Source organism: Lampetra fluviatilis, chromosome 3 (assembly GCF_964198595.1).
Source record: "Lampetra fluviatilis chromosome 3, kcLamFluv1.1, whole genome shotgun sequence".
Classification (NCBI taxonomy): Eukaryota; Metazoa; Chordata; class Hyperoartia; order Petromyzontiformes; family Petromyzontidae; genus Lampetra; species Lampetra fluviatilis.
This window is the reverse complement of record NC_136277.1, coordinates 3172523-3193790: the sequence shown is the minus strand read 5'-3', so window position 1 is coordinate 3193790 and position 21268 is coordinate 3172523. Positions and strand designations below refer to the sequence as shown.

At 40.4% G+C, this 21268-nt stretch overlaps 1 protein-coding gene across 8 annotated transcripts in view; it reads left to right on the top strand.

Annotated features, from left to right (window-relative positions):
* Positions 1-21268, top strand: part of LOC144951455 (protein unc-13 homolog B-like) — a 250122-nt gene that overhangs the window by 149246 nt on the left and 79608 nt on the right. For all 8 annotated transcript variants that reach the window (XM_078881764.1, XM_078881780.1, XM_078881772.1 and 5 more), the window contains 4 exons: positions 2095-2163; positions 8076-8165; positions 13402-13539; positions 18655-18785. In XM_078881764.1, the coding sequence (XP_078737890.1) occupies positions 2095-2163; positions 8076-8165; positions 13402-13539; positions 18655-18785 (428 nt within the window). The remainder of the gene's footprint in view (positions 1-2094; positions 2164-8075; positions 8166-13401; positions 13540-18654; positions 18786-21268) is intronic.

Here is a 21268-nt window from a genome sequence, read left to right as displayed (position 1 = left end):
CCGGGAAAGAAACCCTTCGTCTACGATCTCCGTTCTATGAATCTTCCAGCACGTGGACCCGGGCAGTATGCTGTTGGTCCCGGGTCCGTAGTTAACAGTTACGTGGTAACTAGTGTAGTTAGCCGGGTGTTCACCACCTTAGGTTATTATCGTGTTAAGGGGAAAGTTTACCCTGTGTGTTGGAACTAAATAAATGTGCTGCCTCCAAGTCGAAGTGTGCAACTCAGTTGTACCCACTACACTTGTATCAGACGTTGCTCTCAACATTACGCCCCGACATCGCTATGTAACGACGTGTTCCTTATCTCAGAACTGCCTATGTACGGTGTTCTTATATCAGTTACTAGCAGGAAATACCCAGCGTTGCCCGGATACTTTTGTGAATGTAGAGTGGCTCAATCATTTTATTAATGTGGGGTTCAATGGCGTTACAGGAACTCTTAAGATGTTGCTGTGCCACGGGGACTGTAATCAATGTAATGCAACGTGCCACAATGGGGTACCAAATGATATAGCGATAGCTTTAATGGTGTGAATTTGTATTCGGAAGACAGACAGACTTTGATGTGTATATATAATATACTGTACTATTTGAAAATCTGCTCGTACAAATTAATATACATTGGCACTTCAGTGCTTTGATCATTACTGTTTTCAAAGTTTGGTTATTCTAACAATGTAATTTCCTTCAAGCTCTCGGCTAGGGTGTTTTTCTAATGTGCCAGTTTTATCCCCACCCCATTGTTACGTGGCTGCTCACAACTGTAGATACAGATTTTTGATCGTGAAAAATGTTCATTTTGTGCACGATACAATGCTTCATTTAATCCCCTGTTGTTCCAATTGTCTCTCGAATCACCCCAGAGTCTTCCCAATGTCTAATGTCTTAGAATAACATCTTTAACTTTAGGATGGCCTACCAGGGCTTGGAATTCACAGTGTGTGCTTAATCATAATTGATAATATTGCCTCGTTGGTGCCTTAATGTCTGTGATAGCACCCAGGCCAAAGCCTACATTACATCAGGAATGGGCACCCCTTTGCTAACACTGACATACAGCTCAGAGTTACAGTCATTGATGTCAGTGAAAATTGTGCATGTGACATGTTTTTATTTCAATAAGCTGGAACCTTATTATTGTTTAACTCTGCCAGCCTTCTAACAGGTTTTGTGATGCTTGTCCGTGTATTAATTGATCATCTGCCTTTGACAAAGTGTATTTGTAATCCATTCACGACCTATAGCATCCAAAATGAGCCCTCTTAGTAATGTGTACTACATATATCCCTATCTCTATCCATCACTGAAAGAAGGCTTCTCCATGCCTTGTTGGTCATAGGGGTGGGGCTGTTTGATCATACTTCACCATGCAGGTCATTGCGAGTTGGTGGGGGTGGGTGGAGTAGGACTGGTTTGTTACCTTGCATGGGAATCAACCACAGATCACTGGGTTCATGGCACGGTGCGCAAACCACTACGCCACTGCTACTGCTGAAAAATTTCAGCTCGTTGAGATGCAGAAGGCAGGTGGACACTTGAATAGTTAGAGGACTCAACCCTGAGTCACTTTGTACAGGTGATTACTTCCTCTCCTTTCATACTTCTTTGGGGGATTGCCACAGCTACGGCTGCTGCAAAAATACCATGGAAGTCTAAATCACGCACAGAGGTAGACCATTGTGGATAACACAAGACACATTCCATCTTGAAGAATAACTACAATTGAATTGGTGAATCATAACACGTATTATCATTATTAACGATGATACATGTCTTCTTGTCAAAAGAGGCAGCGATGCCCAAAGGACTATGGCACTTATTGTGGCGCAATGATTAATTGATTAGTTTGTCCTGACAAAAAAACATTATTATAGAGAAGACAAGGTCATATCTAATAGTTCCGGAATATTCTGCAATATGTGTAAGATAAAATGAAAGGAAATGCTTCTGCATTAGTTTCCATGTTTGCACTTAAACTCAAAGATCTATTTTCACGTAAGAATATCCCTGACGTGCGGAATAATCTGTTGTGTGTACATGGTACAATATGAGCCCTGGCGTTACAGTGTTTTTTTCTGTTTTTCTTGCTTCAGAAAGACAGATTTGTCAAGCTTTTGGATCAGCTCCACAACTCTCTCCGTATTGACCTGTCCATGTATCGGGTGAGTCCTTCGTCCTGTCCACACCGTCGATTACTTTGCTTTTCTCAGGGTTAGCCACCCTTGTTTAAGGAAAACTACATTCAAACACACACTCAAATAAACCCTACAAAATATAATCGTGAGAGGTTTTGTCAACGCTAATGTTAGGTGTGTTCAAAAGTGAACTGCTGTATTTTGAACAGTTTTTTTCTAGTCAGTTAAACCTTCGCTGGCCAAGCAAATAAGGGAGGGGGGGGGGGGCCTGGTCCGGCAAGATGAACGGTGCGGCTTGCCGCTATTGGGAACCCCACGTAACAAATCAACAACAATTCTGTGTGCATGCGCACATGTATTCAGTGTGCCCAATGCGTGTGCGCTTTTTCCTATGAACCAAAAAACAACAGTGCTTACTGGATGTACTGTATTCCGTGTTGTGTGCTGTATTGTAGAATTGTCTATAGGTCCGTGCAATACTGTTAAGTCGGTCCCTCCATCTCCCACAGGCCCTCATTGCCACGATTATGTAATGATCACCAGAAACCAAAAAAACACAGATAAATTGAAGTTGTCATCCTACTCAAATTACATTGGGGCACTGTTTATCTCAGGTAACTGTTAATATAATTACAAATTCCTATTGTCGGTGCTGAATTTCTAGGTTCACCACCTATATATCTCAAAGTGATACTTAGTGTATCGACTGCAGAGAGATTATAATTTTGGTGGATCCCTTACCAGGATTTCATTTTTCACCTTTTTCAAATTATGAGTTGAGTGCGCCACCACAGCATCAATCTTACACATGGTGGAGCAGCTTCAGAATACATGCTTGTAGGCAAATTAGTTAATCTATTCATGGTAAAATATTTAAAATATCAGATCGAGAAAGTGACAATATATTTTTTTAGTTTTAAATTTGTTTTACATCTGGACTCTGTCCATATTGTAGTTCTTAAGTTAAGAAAATCTTATATAAAGCATATTTGGCAGAAAATACACTGGGTCAGTTTGCATTAATACATGTTACATTTAAGCAGGCAGGACCATCATGTGACTCCAATGTTGGCATGGCTTCAGTAGCAATATAATCATGATCTTTAAGTTCAAATCCTGGTTGGAGAATTTGTATTCCTTTGGGATCTACAAAATTCGTACTTTGTGAGTAAATCTATAGTGGTTGTGCAATTGGACTTCCTCATACCGTAGGTAATTGCAATTTCCACTCTTGGCTCAGGGCTGTCAACCGGAGATGGGTATTACCTACCTCAATGCTCATTTTAGCAGGAAATCACTTTGACTTTTGTTTACCTACAAAACTGTGCTGTGTGTAGTTTGTTGTCCTTCCTCTGCACCTCCGATTAGCACCATTGGATATGTACGGTCTGAAATAAGTTCAACATATATACAAATTGAATAAACCTGGCATGCCATTAAATTGCTTCTCTGGGCTCCCAATTGTTTGCTCTTCACTCCCACTCCATGTGTGCACATTATTAGGCAAACCTTATTTACTTCTCCATCATTATATTCCTTTATCTTGAAAATGTTATAGCAACCTTGGAAAATTATTTTGGCATACTGCAGGGTGTGGCGAGAAGTTATCTCCCTCGCCTGGTATGCAGATGGTCGTGGGTTCGATCCCAACCCTGACACCTGTATATTTGGAGTTTGCATGTTCTCCCCGTGGTCACATGGATTTTTTTCTCTTGGTAACTGGTTTTTAGATTGTTTAGATTATTTGGCTGCTATACATTTCCACATAAGCCACTTTGTTGAGCTATCATTTGTAGCCAGGTCGCTTCTGAAAAAATATAAAAAGCTCCGTGAGCCTTACCTCGTAAGTCCACAGCAAAACAGAAGAGTGCCTGCCTGGACTTGTAACAGCCTCCTCATTGCAGTTTGGCATTGGGAGAAGACATGTTCCAGATCCTCTATAAGCTGGAGGCTTTCCAGTTCAGATACAAGCAGGAAGCAGCTGCTAGTTAAGCATGGCAATAAAATTAATAATGGAAATGCTTGCTGCAAAAATGTCTGAAATTAGTGCTGCTAATGACTCATTGTAAAAGGCTGCCCAATGTTCTGGCAGCTGAGACGACCATTAACAGATTGCACACCCAAGTCACATGTATCCCAGCTAAAACTGCACAGTTTTCATTGAGGATTTAAGAGTTTTCGTCAAGTCACCCTTTGCTCTCTATCAATCTACCCCCTAACTTTTAAGAGCAAGATAGTTACTAAGTGTTGGGGGGAGGGGGGTTATTAAACACATAGAGAAACAGAAACACAGACATAAAGAAACACGGGGAGAAGGAGAGACATTTATTATGCAGAAATAGAGATACACAGAGAGACATGGAGCACGTAAAAATACATGACGAGCAACAATCAGACAGAGAAGTGTAGAGAGGGGCACAGAAAGACACGAACAGACATAAATATATAGAGAGCAGTGCACGATGTTAAATTGAGGCCCGAGTGCTGCATGCAGTAGAGAGAAAAAGGGAGACAGAGAAAGATACAGAGAGATAAAAATAGATATCCAGGCGTGTCTCGCTTAACAAGTGAGATAAGTTACGTAAAATTTGCTCCGTAAGCAAAAACCCGTGAAATATTTTTTTAAATAAAGTAATACAAATTCGAATCTAACACTTATCACACATGAATAACCACAGTGCTTGCAGGTGCCTGACATTTATGTTATTTGAAGGGCAGATGTTAGTGGGTCGGGGGAGCAATAGGGGCCATGCAAGACTGCTGGTTCAAATATAACTCGCCACTGATGCTAGCCGTGGCTCAGAATCGACCCAGGTCTGCTGGGTTCATCGTCACGATGCAGGGATGCGAGATGGAACTCGACCTCCTGTCTTCAGCATCTGCAATTAATTAGCGCTGCCACCCACCCATTACAGTGCCACCAAGAGAGGCCCCCTTTTCCCACACAACGAAACATGCGGGCACAGTACAGGAGAGCTGGTAGACAAACAGCTATGGCCACCACGGACGCATATGCATTGACCGGTCTCAGCTCGCTAAGCAAACATTCGCTCGTTTTGCGAATAAATGGGTCAACATTCAAATTCCTCGTTATAGCAAATTTTCATAAAAATAACGCTTGTTGAGCAAGACTCGCCTGCATAGGGATACAGAGAGACAGACAGCGGCAGAAATATGGAGAAAGATAAAGTGACATCCTGAGAGCCAGTGATACACAAAAGCACATACACGGAGTAAGACACAAAGACATGGAAAGAGAGGAGAGACAGAGCCACGGATAAAGATACACAGACATATATATGGAGACAAACACAAAGACATAAACCAAAGAGATACATAGAGATACTACAGTGAGACATGGGGAGATGCACTGAGAAAGATAGAGGTCATAGAGAGGGGGATATTAGAAAGACAAACAGATGCAGACAACAGACAAGTAGGCAGATAAAGAGACAAGGTGAGACGTGGATACACAGAGTGAAAGTGAGATATATGCAGAGGGACACAGACATAAATCGGGTGAAAGATAAAGAACCATGGAGAGAAATATAGATTTACACAGACGCAAGATGACTGAGAGATACGGAGAGGGGCACAGGGATATACAAATAGCCATGGAGAAAAAGACACAGAAACAGACACAGATACATAGCAAGAGGCGGAGAGATGCATCGACACAAAAACACAGAAATATATTGGACTATCAAGCCCTGAAAGAATCTACAAATTTGAGTAAGATCTGGCAAACCAGGGGCGGTTTCTTCATTAGGGCGATTGGGCGATGCACCACCAATGTCATTCAACCACAGAGTCACGCTAGGCGTCACTATGCCTCTGGATATAGTCCAATCAGCGTCATGCTACGTTCTGTGGAGTACCGCCTCTTTTTGGGCGATTTCCCTCCAGCTGAGAATCGCCCCGAGTGGTCCCATAGACTTACATTCAAAGATGTTTTTTTTCGAACGGGGGCGCTGCAATGCATTTTCTATGGCTTCCGGGAGGGCTCGCCCTAACGTGCTTACGTCATCATACGTGCTTACGTCATCATACGTAAGCACGTTTCATCCAACAATATAATTTGTCGCCACCTAGTGGAATCTTTAATAAAATAAACTTGAGTGGTTTGTTTTAATAGTGAGTATAGAAACAAACAAGATGTATTGTAAGAGTCACTTTATTTTTCATTAATATTAAAGAAGTGAAGTTGCCTTTACATGCTTAAGCTGTTAATTTATCCATTGCATGGGTGGACCTTATCCTTATCAATCATCCAGACATTTGCCCCCCCTGAGAGATTTTGCAGGAGCCGCCACTGTGACAAACCCTCTCCCACAACCTGCATGCTACCCGGTTCCTCGTAACATATCCACATATATGGAAGAGACACAACAACATTTCATGCAATTAGTGGGCTAAGGACAATACCAGGGCTACAGACTTGGCCATATCATGTGCCCTATACGGATGGACATATGACTGTGGTGGCAAGATGTGACAAGAATAAAAAAGAAGATTCACTCTCCCCATAAAAAGTGTTGTGATTGTTGGATTTATAAGTCACTTTATTGTGTATAAATATATTGGTTGGTCTGTGATCCTTTACCATGTCCGATTTCACCATCTGCTTTTAAAAATCGTGGTTTTCATGATAATCAAGGATGACTGTATGCTGTTATTTTTAAGTGCCAATAACAGTGATATTACTAACATAATACGGAATAATAAAAACAATAGCAGGTAATTTTGACTGCAAATATATTTAATTTCATAATAATTATGACCATAGATTAAATATTTAAATCGAGTAAAATGTTACAGTAGAACCTCTGGTCACGACCATAATTCGTTCCATAACTTTGGTCGCAACCCGATTTGGTCGTGACTCAAACCTAATTTCCCCATTGGATTGTATGTTAATACGATTAATCCGTTCCAGACTTCTACGAACTGTATATAAATATTGTTTTTTAAAGATTTTTAAGCACAAAAATAGTTAATTATGCCATAGAATTCACAGTGTAATAGTAAACTAAATGTAAAAACATTGAATAACACTGAGAAAACCTTGAACAACAGAGAAAACTAACATTGCCGCGTCAAGGTTTAGAATCGTTCAACAAGATGATTGTTTCGTCTGCTACATCAGTCGGTCGATTCTGAGAGAGAGAGAGAATATTTGTATGAGCAATTCATGTTTCTATTGAAAGTAAGTTAACAGTAATATTTGGGTACAGTATTGTTTTTGGAAGCATTCACCGTAATATTGTATGAACGTTTACTTCACCGCATCATCGTATGAATGATGCGAGAATAGATTAACGGGTTCTTATGTTAGCGATTTACGTACTCAGCACACTACATTCACAAAATTAATATCTTACTAATAATTTTATATCACAAGAGTTATATATATATATAACTGTTACGCTTTGTCTTGTTTGTTGTAAACAAACAACAGGAAATTTGGCGCTTACAAAAAATATGGTGTGGAAGGGGAAATCGGCCGCAGCCGTGTTTGATCATCACCCGAGTTTGTGTTCGTGACCAGATTAAAATGTTTTGTGAATTTTTTGGTCGTAACCCGATTTGGTCGTGGTCAGAAGCGTTTGTGACCAGAGGTTCTACTGTACATTGCAAACGTGTCAGTGTGTGCCCAACAATAAGCTTTATATGTAGCTGTACATAAATGCTATAATTTGGTACAATTACAAAGTGATGTTATTGGAAAAGTAATATATTACCTTTATAGCCAAGTTAAAGCCCATTATTCGATACAAACCATCGTAGTATAATGGCTGTAATAACTATGGATAAAAATGCCAGTAAATTTTAATTGATAATTTTCTCCTTGTGCCTCTGAGTTGTTCTTTTGGAGGGGGGGCGAATGCTGTGCATATTACAAGTTGACATTGTTATTTTATTTTCATTATTTTCTGCAGAATAACTTTCCAGCCAGTAACCGAGAGAGGCTGCAGGACCTCAAGTCCACTGTGGATCTCCTCACCAGCATCACGTTCTTCCGCATGAAGGTAAGATGCCTGCTGTCACTCAATCTAAACCAAAGCACAACCTGTTGGCATCTGAAAAATACAAATTGTATAAAAGATGTGCCCCGATAATTAAACAATTTGAACAATATTCCACTACAATCTCATGAAAACATGCAAAGATGGTTGAACTAACATGATTGGGTGCCATGGTGGCAAGATTTTAACTAGCTCGCTCGCCCGGTATACAGGAAGTCATGGGTTCCATTCCGACCTGACGCCTGTATATATTTGGAGTTTGCATGTTCTCCCCATGCTCGCGTAGATTTTTATCCTGGTCTGCCAGTTTTTCCTTCCACATTTAGAATCAACGTGCGTTTTGAGTATTTGGTTGCTATAAATTTCCACATGATGAGCCACTTCGTTGAGCTATCATTTGTGGCCAGGTCGCTTATGAAAAAGAGCTACATAGCTCAGTGGGCCTTCCCTGATAAAGTTTAGTTATAGTTTAGTTTTATACAAACGCCATCTGGTAATAATTAGGACAAAGTACATTTAAACATACATTCACAGAATATACACAATTCTGTGCCATTCTTGTTTGAAATAATACCAAATATGCATTGCATTTCTGCCTCACCTGAGATGGGGATTGCGTATAATGGAAGGGGAAAGGCTGCCTAGAATGTTTTAACATGGTGTGAAGAAGGGCATGATTGGGATTAGAAATGGGAAATGAGCAGATAGAAGGAAATGATACTTGGAGGTTCTATGGTAAGTGGGAAAGTGATTGGGTGCTGCAGGAGCTGGCGTGGCTGTGAAGATGGGTGCATGTAAAGGGGGTGAGTTATAACGGTTGTGCTGAAATGTATAACTTGGTGCAACGATAGGTGAGATGGTGAGTGGAGTTGTTGAAAGAGGAGGAACTCATGATTTAAAGTATGTGTACACAATGTGTGTGTGTATTTCTCGTACGATGAGTTAATCAGGCTTGCTAGCTGTGTCAGGTAACTTGTATTTTGGAGTGAAGGCTTGGAATTGATTGGTAATATATCAATACCACGTGATGTTTTGAATCATTATAACTCCCCGAGTTTTTGTTAAATGATGCTACTTTGATGCAATGAAAGTGGCTGTCATTTGGTATGAATGTCTCACTCTTAATATTTTATATGCTTTGTAGAGTTTACGTGAATTTATATGTTTGTAGAGTTTACGTGAATTTTATCTGAACAGCCCAACAGCTAATACCTATTTGCCTAGGCATGCTTACAAAATTTGATTTCCACAGTATTATCTCAAAATAAATGACACTACAATAACATAATCTGCAACAACATCATGAACTTCAATATCAGCAGCAATAACAGCAACATTCTTCATAGCCATCAGCAATGCTATGAGGATCATCATTAATTTGTCGAAGTGGCAAAGTGGAGATAACAAACATGAATTTGCTGGCACTGTAAGGGTTACTCCTATCATCTGTACACAGGCTCAGATAATAGAGAGATATCGCGTTGATAATAGGAAGAACTTTGGATTAATTTGGGGGGAGGTAAAAGGGAGAGTGGAATATTGGAGGGTGGATAATAAGCCTTTGGCTGTGTACCTCGACTCGTATTATGGCATTCTGTAATTGTTATTATACTCCATTTTGATTGTTATAATTTAATTGTGCAATGTATTACACCATATTATTACATTGAAACACCCCTTAGGCGTGAATATGTAAACACTCCAAGTATCCGTGGCTTCTCCACAGATTACTGGAGTTGTGCGGCAATTCCTACTGTTGCCACATTTATCTGCAGCTTAGCGCTCCAGTGATCTTCTGCCATGGATGGATGGTGGTGATGATGATATATATGCTGCAATGAAGTTTATCATCGTTGTGCTCCTTTGCTGTATGCCGGTACACTGAAGCTCTCCATTAAATAAAAAATACTGGTGCCTAGGGAGACGTTAGCAAAAAATGGGCCTCCTAGTATATTACCAGACCTGAAAGGCACACATAAAATCCTACCAGAAAGTTCTTATAAAAGCTAAAACTGATTTTTGCTCTTTTGATTTATATTTGTAGTGGCAATGCAAAGTAAATTTCTTTTTCCAAAGCATCTCCTTATAAATTCAGAACCTATTTTGTTTTGTTAATTCTTACACTGTCTGGTGTTGATGAATGTGCTGGTTATTTCTCTGAAAAGTATGAAATAAAACACAGGAAATCGGATTTTGACTCTGCTCTGTTAGGGTTTTGACCACCTACAGCTGATGTTTTCCCCATCAATCACTGAGAGACAATTACTGCCAACATTGTTCTTGATCCTCTTGCTAAAAGTGCACATCCTTCACAGCCGGCTCACTCTAGTATCCGATAAAGCATCCTTGTCTAACGTTTTTTAATGTCCGGTACTGTTTCCTTAAGTCTAATAGCAGCTGCTGTCACTCGCATTGGAGAAAAAAATACCTCCGTGGATTTAGCACCCCAACAAGCTGTCACCCGATTCCTAAACTTAATTTCCTCAGAAAAGGATTTGAGCTGTAATTTTATCCCACTTATCCTCTCACCTTTGTCTCGTCCAAGGGCATTCAACTGAAACAGCCTTTTTGCCTATAGTCAATGCCCTTCCTCTGTAATCGGTGGTTCTTTCTCCACCCAGGCTCTTTTATACCCCACTGCTGCCACTAGTATCAATCATTCCATCTTGTGTAATGGCCTACTCGACTATGTATATCTGGTACACTGTTTTTCCTGGCTCCACTCTGAATTTTCATCCCACTCTTTCCATGTCTGCACGAAAGGGTTATCCTCGTATTAGATTCCCTTACACTTATGGTGTTCTTCGAGACCCAGTCATCTGTCCACTGCTCTACTCCATCTCCTCCCACTTGGCAAAATTATTTCTGGCTTCAACGTTAACCGTAATTTCTATGCTGATGACACTGTGTGTTGGCATTGACTGCAATGATTCTACTACACTACCGATTCAGTCATCTTTCCCCTGAATTGTTCATTCATCAGGAGTTAATAAAATGCACACCACTTAGTAAAATGTTATCATTAATATGCCATTGATAAATTTAATTTCCCCATTATCTGAATGCAGCGGTGTGGCACACTGTGTACAAACGATTTAAGGCACCGTAGGCCCCACACAGAAAGGAGAATTGTAACGTTTAATGATTTCATTAATAACATCTCTAATGTATGCATCCAGAGTAAGAATGAGAGGGGTGATTATTTGGATGGAAATCTAAGGGCAAAGGTGTGGTAAAAATTCGGGAGTGTCATTTTTAATGAACTAGTCGATAGCAGAAGAGAGGAGGAAGATCTTCAGTCTGGACTGAGAGGGGGAAAATCAGCAGTGCAGCCAACTAGAGGGAGAGTATTCCAATTTAAAGGGCCAGCAGAGGAGGAGTGACCTCCCAGTTTAACGCTTAGGAGGCTTTCGCAACCATTATCCATAATAGAAGTGTTTGGGTTTGATCGCGTGAATATAAATGCGTCGTTAAAGCCACCACTACCCGACACAGACAATTAGTAAGGTTTGTCACGCAAATAAAACATACCAATTCGTTACGAGTACAGCAACACCGGTGTCATGGAGAGTAAATCCACAACATTTGAAATTCGAGTATGACGTTTCACCTTTAATTACAACTAGTATCATCAGGTGATTGGCAAAGTTTGGAGATTGTTTTTGGGTTCCACCAAAATGCGTTGAGTGAAGTGTAGGAACAGGAGAGTAGAGTGAGAGTGCAGGAGAGATAGGCTGGAGGGAGACAATGAATGATTTAAAAACTGTGATAACAATATTTCAGTTGCTTATATATTGAATTGGTAGCCAGTGAACAGATTTGGGACTCGGGGACATGTGGTCATTTTTGCAGATGCAAAAGTAAGTCTGATGTTTGGATCATCTGGACTTTTCCATCAAGGGATATATGTCCACCTTCGAAGATTGTCAGTGAGACGAGACGAGAGCATCGCATATGGTTTCAGTAGCAGCAGGGGTAAGAAAATTGTGGATACAAATATATGTAATGGAAGGGAAGAGATCCTGCAAGATTATGGACATTCTTATTAAGCATAATGTCATAATATAATTACCGTATACTTTAACGGGGGATGTTGATGAAGTGCAGACTTCTTGCCAACAAATCTTGGTTAAGAGATATTCGGCTGGAAACAATTTGAAAAGATCCAGGCTGAGACAATCAGGGCGGAACGTCAGCTCCAATATTGAAGTATAATCGGTAGGGTCAACGGTCAATCCAGTGGGGACTGTGCTCTGACCTTGTGACATCATCACAGATTCTCATTGCCTTGCTTCCATATTGTGGTTGGCCACCACTTTCTGTTTGCAAATGTGGCCCCGCCCTTTCCATTTTTGTAGATTTGTAGGAAATTATGTTTGTTAGTTGAGTCCGATGTGTTTTTCCTCCAGAAATGTGTTATAGACTGCTGAACAGAAGATTCATTAAACAAACAGCAACATTAAATTCTCCTCTTCTTGAATCTGGTCCCTAGTGTATGTGTTGCACCACTTAGTGGCAGAACACAAACACACAATTAATCAGTCATTATATCGCCACATGAATCATTACTCATTCTTATCATGTGCAGCCAATATCACTCAAATATAGGGCTTTGGTCGGATGCAGCCATTTATTATGAGCTCAATTGTGATTGCTTTGATAAAAGACAATAATTTAGTAAATGCACCGCTATGAATTTTCAGTCTATTTGTCATCATTTTAATACAACTTGTGTGGTCTGCATGACCATCATGATGTATGCTACAATCATTATAAGACTTGCTTATATATAAAATTATTCAGAGTCTATGGTTACATACATAGTTTGCTTTCTATCGTTGTCATTGTTCTATGCAATCATGTGTTTCAGGAAAACGTGTCAATAATGATTCATGTATAATAGTTTTTTTTGGGTTAGATCGCGTAAATATATAAATGTGTAATTAAAACCCGCCACCACCCGACACAGCCAACTAGTAAGGGTTGTCACGTAAACAGAACGTGGCCAATTCGTTACTAGTACAGCACTACACCGGTATGTTGGAGGGCCAAGCCACAATATTTACAATCTGAGTACGGCGTTTCGCCAGTAATTACAACTAGCTTACTAGTTGGCTGTGTCGGGTGGTGGCGGGTTCTAATGACATTTATATATTTACGCGATCTAACCCAAAAAAAACTCTTACGAATGATATTGGTCGCGAAAGCCTACGTGTTAAAATGGTTCATGTGTTTCTAGGTACAAGACCTGCAGAGTCCCCCACGTGCCAGCACTGTGGTGAAGGACTGTGTGAAGAACTCACTCAGCTCAACGTACGAATACATATTTGCCAACTGCCACGAGCTATACAGCCAAGAATACCAATCTGCAGACCAGGTACCTTAACCATCTTTTGATAATTTCTGCTTATTTTGACAAACAGTTGGAAACTATTTTACTGCATCTGAAGATTGTCATTTTGTGTCATCAAACTCTCCAGCCCCTCAACTATAAAGGAATAATGGAGTGGTTGTTGAGAGAATGGATTCGTTAATCTGCCTAGGCAGTGTGTTCATAGCCAGCGCTAGTTTGGTGTAAAAACTCCATTTCAGTATAGCAGGATTGTAGTTTTGTTGGCTGGATAATTCAGTGTGAAAGCTGCCTAACCACACAAAACGTTGGGTCTTCTCGGCCACAATCGTGTCCTCTCTTCTGTACCTTGCAAATTGTGGACCTCTTGACTGGACATGACACAGGCCAGGGAAGAGATTGGCTGATATGTATGTTGAACTTCTTTCACACCATATGTAGCCAACCATGCTACTTGGAGGTGGAGAATGACTTGGAGCTGAGTAGACTTGCCGATGACTGGTACTCGCAGTACCAATAACATATCTCAACTCATTACCACTGCCTTATAAGAAAAATAGATGAAGCAGTGTTATGAATAAATGCATTGAGATTTTTTGTTATTTGTGCTTGTGCACCACTGCCAACATAGTATTACCAAATAATGTTGCGGCATCAAGATCGGCGTCTGCGTAAGGAGCTCATGAAAGATGCCACTGGGCAGTTGGCGGTAACCACCCTCCAGCACAATAATAAGCAGAGCGCCGGGTGGCTAAAAGACCGTGAATTGATCAAGTGGGGAGCGCAGGTGGTGCATCTGCCAGTCTCGTCAGTCGGTCATTTAACACGTAAAACCTGGATTTGTCCCCTCGACCTGCCAGTGAGCCTTGGGCACTGCATGTAGCCTCAAAGTATACCTAACCTAGCATGAGCACAATAGAGATGTTTTGTTATTGTTTTTTCCATGTGTATCACTATAACTCAAATGGTGTACGCTGAGAAATATGAAGATGCATGATCGGTATATGATGAATTGATTATATGCAGAATATTAATGGCTGCAAAGGGTAGAGTGTAGTGGGGGGTGGGGGTGGGGGTGGAATGCAAGAGTGAAGGAATACAGCACATTTTAACTCTTCCATCATGGTCATTTATATTCATCAACAGTTGGCAGCCCCTGCCTGGGGAGCAAAACACAAGGCCCATGAAGCCTCAGTAATTTTAGCGCGTGAAATGCTGCACAACTCTCTGCTGTGGTAAAGCCGTTTAGAGTGAGCTTTAAGAAAAACAATACTTCAAGGGGCCTTATTGAGCTCCCTCAAGTACAAAAATACTATAAGATCTTCTTTAAACCAAGAGCCAAATGGGAAATTGTAAACAGAGAGGGTGAGGAAGCCTGCATAATTCACATGGGGATACAAACACACAAACAGAACATTTAAAAAGAGCAGTAAGATACGAATATTACATAAGAGTAGGAAACATTTTACTTACAAAAATGCTTACATTTTAAACATTTAATCTTGTTTATGTACATAATATAAAATATTCCATGAGAGCATATCTGCAAGGTATACTGTATTTGAAGCAGTTTACTACAGACTTGTATAAACACACTGGATTGTAAATAGTGTAATTGTATATGACTTGGTTCTTTCGGTAAAGTCATGTAGATAGAAAATCTAATAAAAATTAAAGATAATATAATAAAATAAAAATTTTAAATAAAAAAAAATTCAAAATAATAAAAGCAAAAAACCCACGACGTTTCGATCGCAACACAAGCGGTCTTCATCAGGCGGAGAGAATCTCTGTGTATGGCTTGTGTTTAATCATCATCTCTCACAGCTGCATTCCAGTTGCATATATTCTCATTTTCGTGAGATAATGGAGGCTTTGTGTTTCCATGATAAACAGTTAAAGGGTTCCCTCTCATTCTAGCAACACTTAAGGTGATGAATCCCAATACTTTTTAAGACATTCCCTGAAAAGGAAAGACAAATCTAAATCATTTGTTACACTTATGGTAACCAGGTACAAACCTCTAAGTGAAAAGGGTAACACAATAGCTTGAGAGCTCAAGGGGTAAACAAGAATAATTAAGCATCTCATATCAAGCAATTGCACACTTTGCAGCAGTAAGTATAAATAAATATACAGTGCTGATGAGTCCTAATCAGGACCCAGAAACTGGTCCACAGCTGTCCATCTCTGCATCACCACAATGGACTTCTTCAGGAACTGCTGAGGGTTTTTGTATATTCATGGAGGCTATGTACTTTGTACACATTATTGTTCGTCGTTTAAAGCCTTTGTTGCCCACAGTCCGTGTGCCACCCTCCTATAATGTTCCGTTACTCTCTCATTATAGATTCCTGGCAGCTCTGGGTTTTTGGGAATTTTCACACACTCTTGAGTGGGTGCCAGCAGGGATGAAAATTTGGCATGTCAACTTAGCCAGCCTACCTGTAAACCGCAGTGGCTGATCATTCCGAGTGAGGTGGAAATCTGGGAGCTCACTTTTAGTTTTAACTACCTTGAAAAAGTACTTGCCAAAAACTGAAGTAAACAGCCCTTAAGGCTAAGTTTATTTCGATTTGTTACACGGATGATCCCATGGTGCATGAACACAGCAGCAACAACAAAACAAAGAAATCAATATTGAAGATAATGAGGACTGTACGGGAATATTGCACAACTATTAACTTGTGAGATGGAATTGTAGTGCAAGTGCAGGAGTAAGAAGGGTCTCAAATGCAAAATATGTCAAAATAAACATTCACTTTTATAATAATTAACTAGGTTTTCTCTCGTGAAATTCGCACAGGACCTCAAAGTGCTGTACATGAAGCTTAAGTTATGGAAAAAGCCTGCAGTAAAAACAGGTGAATTATAAGACACAATTTAAAAAGTGTCAGACTCAGATTCCCTAATGGACCGAGGAAAGGGAATTCCACAATTGCAGAGCCTGGCTACAAAAAGCTCCGTCTCCAATACAACAAAGGCTGGTCTTGGAAAAATGAACAGACAAAAATCGGCAGATATAAGTTTTCACAGTGGAATATAAAACTTAAGCAGATTGGTGATATATTTAGGAGCCAACTCATGCAAGGCAATAACCATGAGAATAAGAGGCTTAAATTCGATTCTATACTTTACAGGCAGTCAGTGCAGGGATGAAAGAATCGGAGTAATAATCGGATAATAATTAATCGGAGTAATATAGTCACGTGATTTAGATCTGGTTAAAACCTGGGTAGCTGAGTTTTGCAGTTTATTTAAAACACTTTTAGAAATTCCAGAAAGCAAGGCATTGTAGTAATTTAACCTTGATGAAATAAAGGCATGCACCAGTCTCTCCGCATCCAACAGGGACAGCATAGGTCTTGGTCGAGCTATGTTGCGTAAATTAAATATCGAAATTTTGGTAATATTACATACGTGGGCCTCATGTCAAACTGGGGTCTAGGATAACACTAAAGTTTCTGACCTCAGAGGAAGACCGAATTACAGTCCTCTCTATGGCCATCCTAAAATCCATCCGATTTACACTTGATGTGGAGAGCCCAACAACAACAAAAGTAGCACTAGTATTCAGAAGTTCCAAGATTTTACAACATTAAAAAATATGTATATATTTGACCAGATATGGCCCACTGAACTATATAGCTCTTTTCCAGAAGTGACCTGGCCACAGATAATAGCTCAACGAAGTGGCTTATCACGTGGAAATTTATCGCAGGCAAATACTCTTAAACGCATGTTTCTAAATGTGAAGGGAAAAACCGGAGGACCTGGACAAAAATCCACACGATCATGGACAGAACATTAAAACTCCACATATACAGGTGTCAGGGTCGGGATTGAGGCCAAAACCTCCTGTATACCAGGCAGGGTAGTTAACATCTCGCCACCATGGCACCCTGGTGGCAAGATGGCTTCTGCACCGGAATCCTCAATCATGAATAAATTATTTGCAAGCTTAACAAGTGCTTTTTTAAAAAAAATATGAACCTTATGGCGGTACCCCGGGTTACCATAATGTTCGTGATGTAGTCATTTTTAGTCTGTTGATGGTCGGCGATGCGGCAATCGACTCACCTCGACGAGCTGTACAAAGTTTCAGCGCAATCGTCCTCACTGCGTTTCGACATCGCGGAGTAGCACTGATTTCGGATTGATTGGTACCCCGGTACCCCAGTCCCGGAGTTAAATACACCCCTGGAAAAAACAGTGTCCCAGAAATAAGATATTTAATTGCCTCGGCCATTTTGGATATAATAAACAATTTCTCACTGGGAATTGAGAAAAAAACAACGAACTTTTGCACTTAATATATCAACAAATTCTATTTGGGTACGAAAAAATGCTTTAAAATATACCGCTAGTGGAAATTACACCAACCTGTATGGAAAATTGTAAAAAAATAAATCAAGACTAATGCATGTGTAATCTTAACATTCAAATATGGAAATGCTTCACTTTCTTTCCACCTGACATAGTCATGAGGTGCCTGGGTGGCTCAGAAGTTACAGTGCATAGCTGGAATCACTGAGGGCCTGGGTTGGAATCTAAGCTGATGGTCTCAGTCACCAATAACTCTAAAACGTTTTGGGTTTCCACTTAATTGGGCTAATTTGTAGCTCTGAGGATTGAAACATTAGTTTGACTGTCATGTGGAAAATCTCTGTCATATGCAGAGTGAGTGGGAAGTGCTGCCATCCACTCTGTGAACCAGAGGTCACTTGAAGTGATATTGGAATGGTTACTTCCCAGCGTGACAACACGGTAGTGCAATCGGCATACAATTGTAGAAAAAAATACAAACTTACGCAAACAACAACACTTTCATATGCATAAACACCACTTAAAATGGACAGATGAATAGATAAATATCTCAAACGTGGATATATGCAGTTGTTTTCCCGCCAAACAATGTTGGATATGGAAACAAAAATGTTTAGCATAGAAAAATATGCACTTTAAAATGAAGTAGTACAGTTGTCGATAAAGAACACAAAAGTACACATGGACTAATTTAAAATGTGGGATCGACGGAATTGTGAAGTCATAGAAGTAAAATATCCCATACCATTATTTAATAATTTGACGTGGATATTCGTGGTAATCTCATACCCTGTTTGTGTGCCTATGGTTCAACAGACCAAAGACGAGGCTGCTCCAGAGGAACACGGCCCCAGCATCAAGAACCTGGACTTTTGGCCCAAGCTCATCACCCTCATTGTCTCCATCATAGAGGAGGACAAAAACTCCTACACACCAGTCCTCAACCAGTACGTGGTACTATTTTACTCGTTGAGTTTTTTCAGCGTGGTTTCGTATCATTAAATTACGTAACTTAACATTTCAAACGAAAATATATATTAACAAAGCAATTAAAAAAAAGAATGGTGAACACCAGTTTTTTGCATGTCAGGAGTGCAACTTATAACATGTGAACTGAATTCTTGTCTTTGTATTTTACTGAAGAATCTCAGTCATTTATGCATGTGCAGCCATCAGTAGTTTCTCTCTCAGTGAGATAACTACTGTACTCAGTTGCAAAAAGCATTCACTGTGTACTCACCTCAATCGGCTCTGCAGTCAAAAGGCCCAGTTATTATAGCTACCAAATATTAAAATCAGAGCTTTTGTAATTATAATTTTTTTTTACTATTTTAAACATTTTGTTCATATGCTGAGGTCTCAAAAAGGGCAGCTGATGAGTGCAAAAAAGTAAAATGTCAGGCTGATTAATTGGTCAGCATTTGTCTGCATTCATTCACGTGTTCAGGAGGAGGAGGCCTGCGCCATACGGAGACGTTATACACGTGACAGGCATTCTCTGCCCATTAGAGTTAACCCGAATGCTCAATTTATATGTGGAAAGCCAGTGATTGTTGTCAAGTGAAGTAATAATATTTCTTAACAATAACAGAAGTCTTCTTTGGTAGATTCCGGAAACAGATAAGATCCGTTGAATTATAATCGTTGTATCATTATGGCCGTTCCAGGATCGGTGCCTATGTAAAATACCGATTTACCTGAGTGGTGCAAAAATGTAGTTTGCAGATTATGATATTTGGGGTTGGTGGACCACATGTGTATCGGGGTTGATGGATCACAAAGAGGGGTTGGTAGTTAACGTAGAGATTGTGGTTGAGGGTTAATGAAGAGATTTGAGATGAGTGGTTCTTCAAATATTGAGATCGAATCATAAAGAGGGGGTTAATGGGGTTAATAGTTCACAAAACGGTTTGTGGTTGAAATTGGTTTGCTTGTTCACTTATAGAGCTTTTTGGTTGGGGGAGATTGGGGTTCATGTCTCACAGTGATACTGGGGCTGGTGATTTGCAAAGAGATTCGAGATTAGTGAATTATGTAGTTATTGGAGTTGATACATCGCTCAGCAATTGAGGTTGGTGTTTCATATATCGATTAGATTTGGTGGTTCATGTCGAGATACGTAGTATACACAATGATTCAGTATGAGAACCACCACCACTAAGACAAACATAAGTGCGCAGGTGTATGTGTGTGTAACTGTGTATACAGTAGATATGAAAGGGCCGGTGGATGTTTTGGGGTTGCTGCCTTTCTCGTGTCTGTGAGGTCTGCGTCCACACAGGTGCATGCGCGTATGTGTGTTCTTGCGTGTGTGTGGTGCACGTGCTGTGTGAGTGTGTATGGTACAGGTTTTGTGTGTGTGTAGGCCTTGACACTTGGCGGTACAGGCTGTGTGCATAAGTGGTGCAGACTATATGTGTTTGTGGCTGTGGTGGTGTGAGTGTGACGACCGGTCGTGTAGCGGTTAGCGTGTTGCGCTACGAACCTGGCGACCCGATTTCGATTCTTGCTCACGGCCAACACCAGTGACAATTATCTGAACCGGTTCTAGATCGACTCAGCCTCAAATGAGTACCTGGTGCGGTGTGTAAACATCACCAGTCAGGAGACAAAGGCGGCCGGGCGTGGTACTGGCCACCTCCCCTCTTGTGTGCCGTACCAGCCTTTGTAAGTGTTTGATAACAGTACTTGCTCAAACAGTCTGTTAGGGCTCTATGGGGGATCTGTGTCTTCTGTGCTCGCTAACAGCACTTGCCCCTGCATCCTGTTCTGGCTACAAGGGGGATCTTTATCTTTGTGTGTCTGTGTAAATTCAGCTCAGATGGTATATACTGATGAGTGTGTAGATCCACAAGTAATTTATATGAAAAAATATGTAGATGCCGCATATTTACGATATTACATTGGAGATGATAGTGGGGAGTGGGATTATGCATTTAACAATGAAATCCATCTATGAGTCATACATATTCATGAACACGTTGGCAGCCAGTACAATGAGGCGATTTTAGTGTAAGAAATATCACCCTGCTGCCTCTGCCTTACGTTCTCTTTTGTAAAAAAAATATCACATCCAAATCAATGTCTGCTTGTGCATTCTGCTGGGTCACAGCAGGCTCCTCCTCGGTTTTTGCAACTGTAAGCTGGTGGTGCAAGGTAAATCACAAGTGAAGCATTTCAATATATCACTGTCATCAAGTTAACAATTTAATACAGGTTTTGTGGAACAGAAAAAAAGGGTGAAACCAGACCATCATTATACAGTTTGATACCTTTGTCAAGCCCTGAGTGGCTGCATGAGGGATAACAGCAATGCCTTGCTTGTGAGCTTAAGGCCAGATACAGTAGATCATTAGTGGTTAGTCCACACATAGCAAAGTTGCAAGGAATTCTATATTGGTGGGAGCACATACAAGACCATAGCACTATT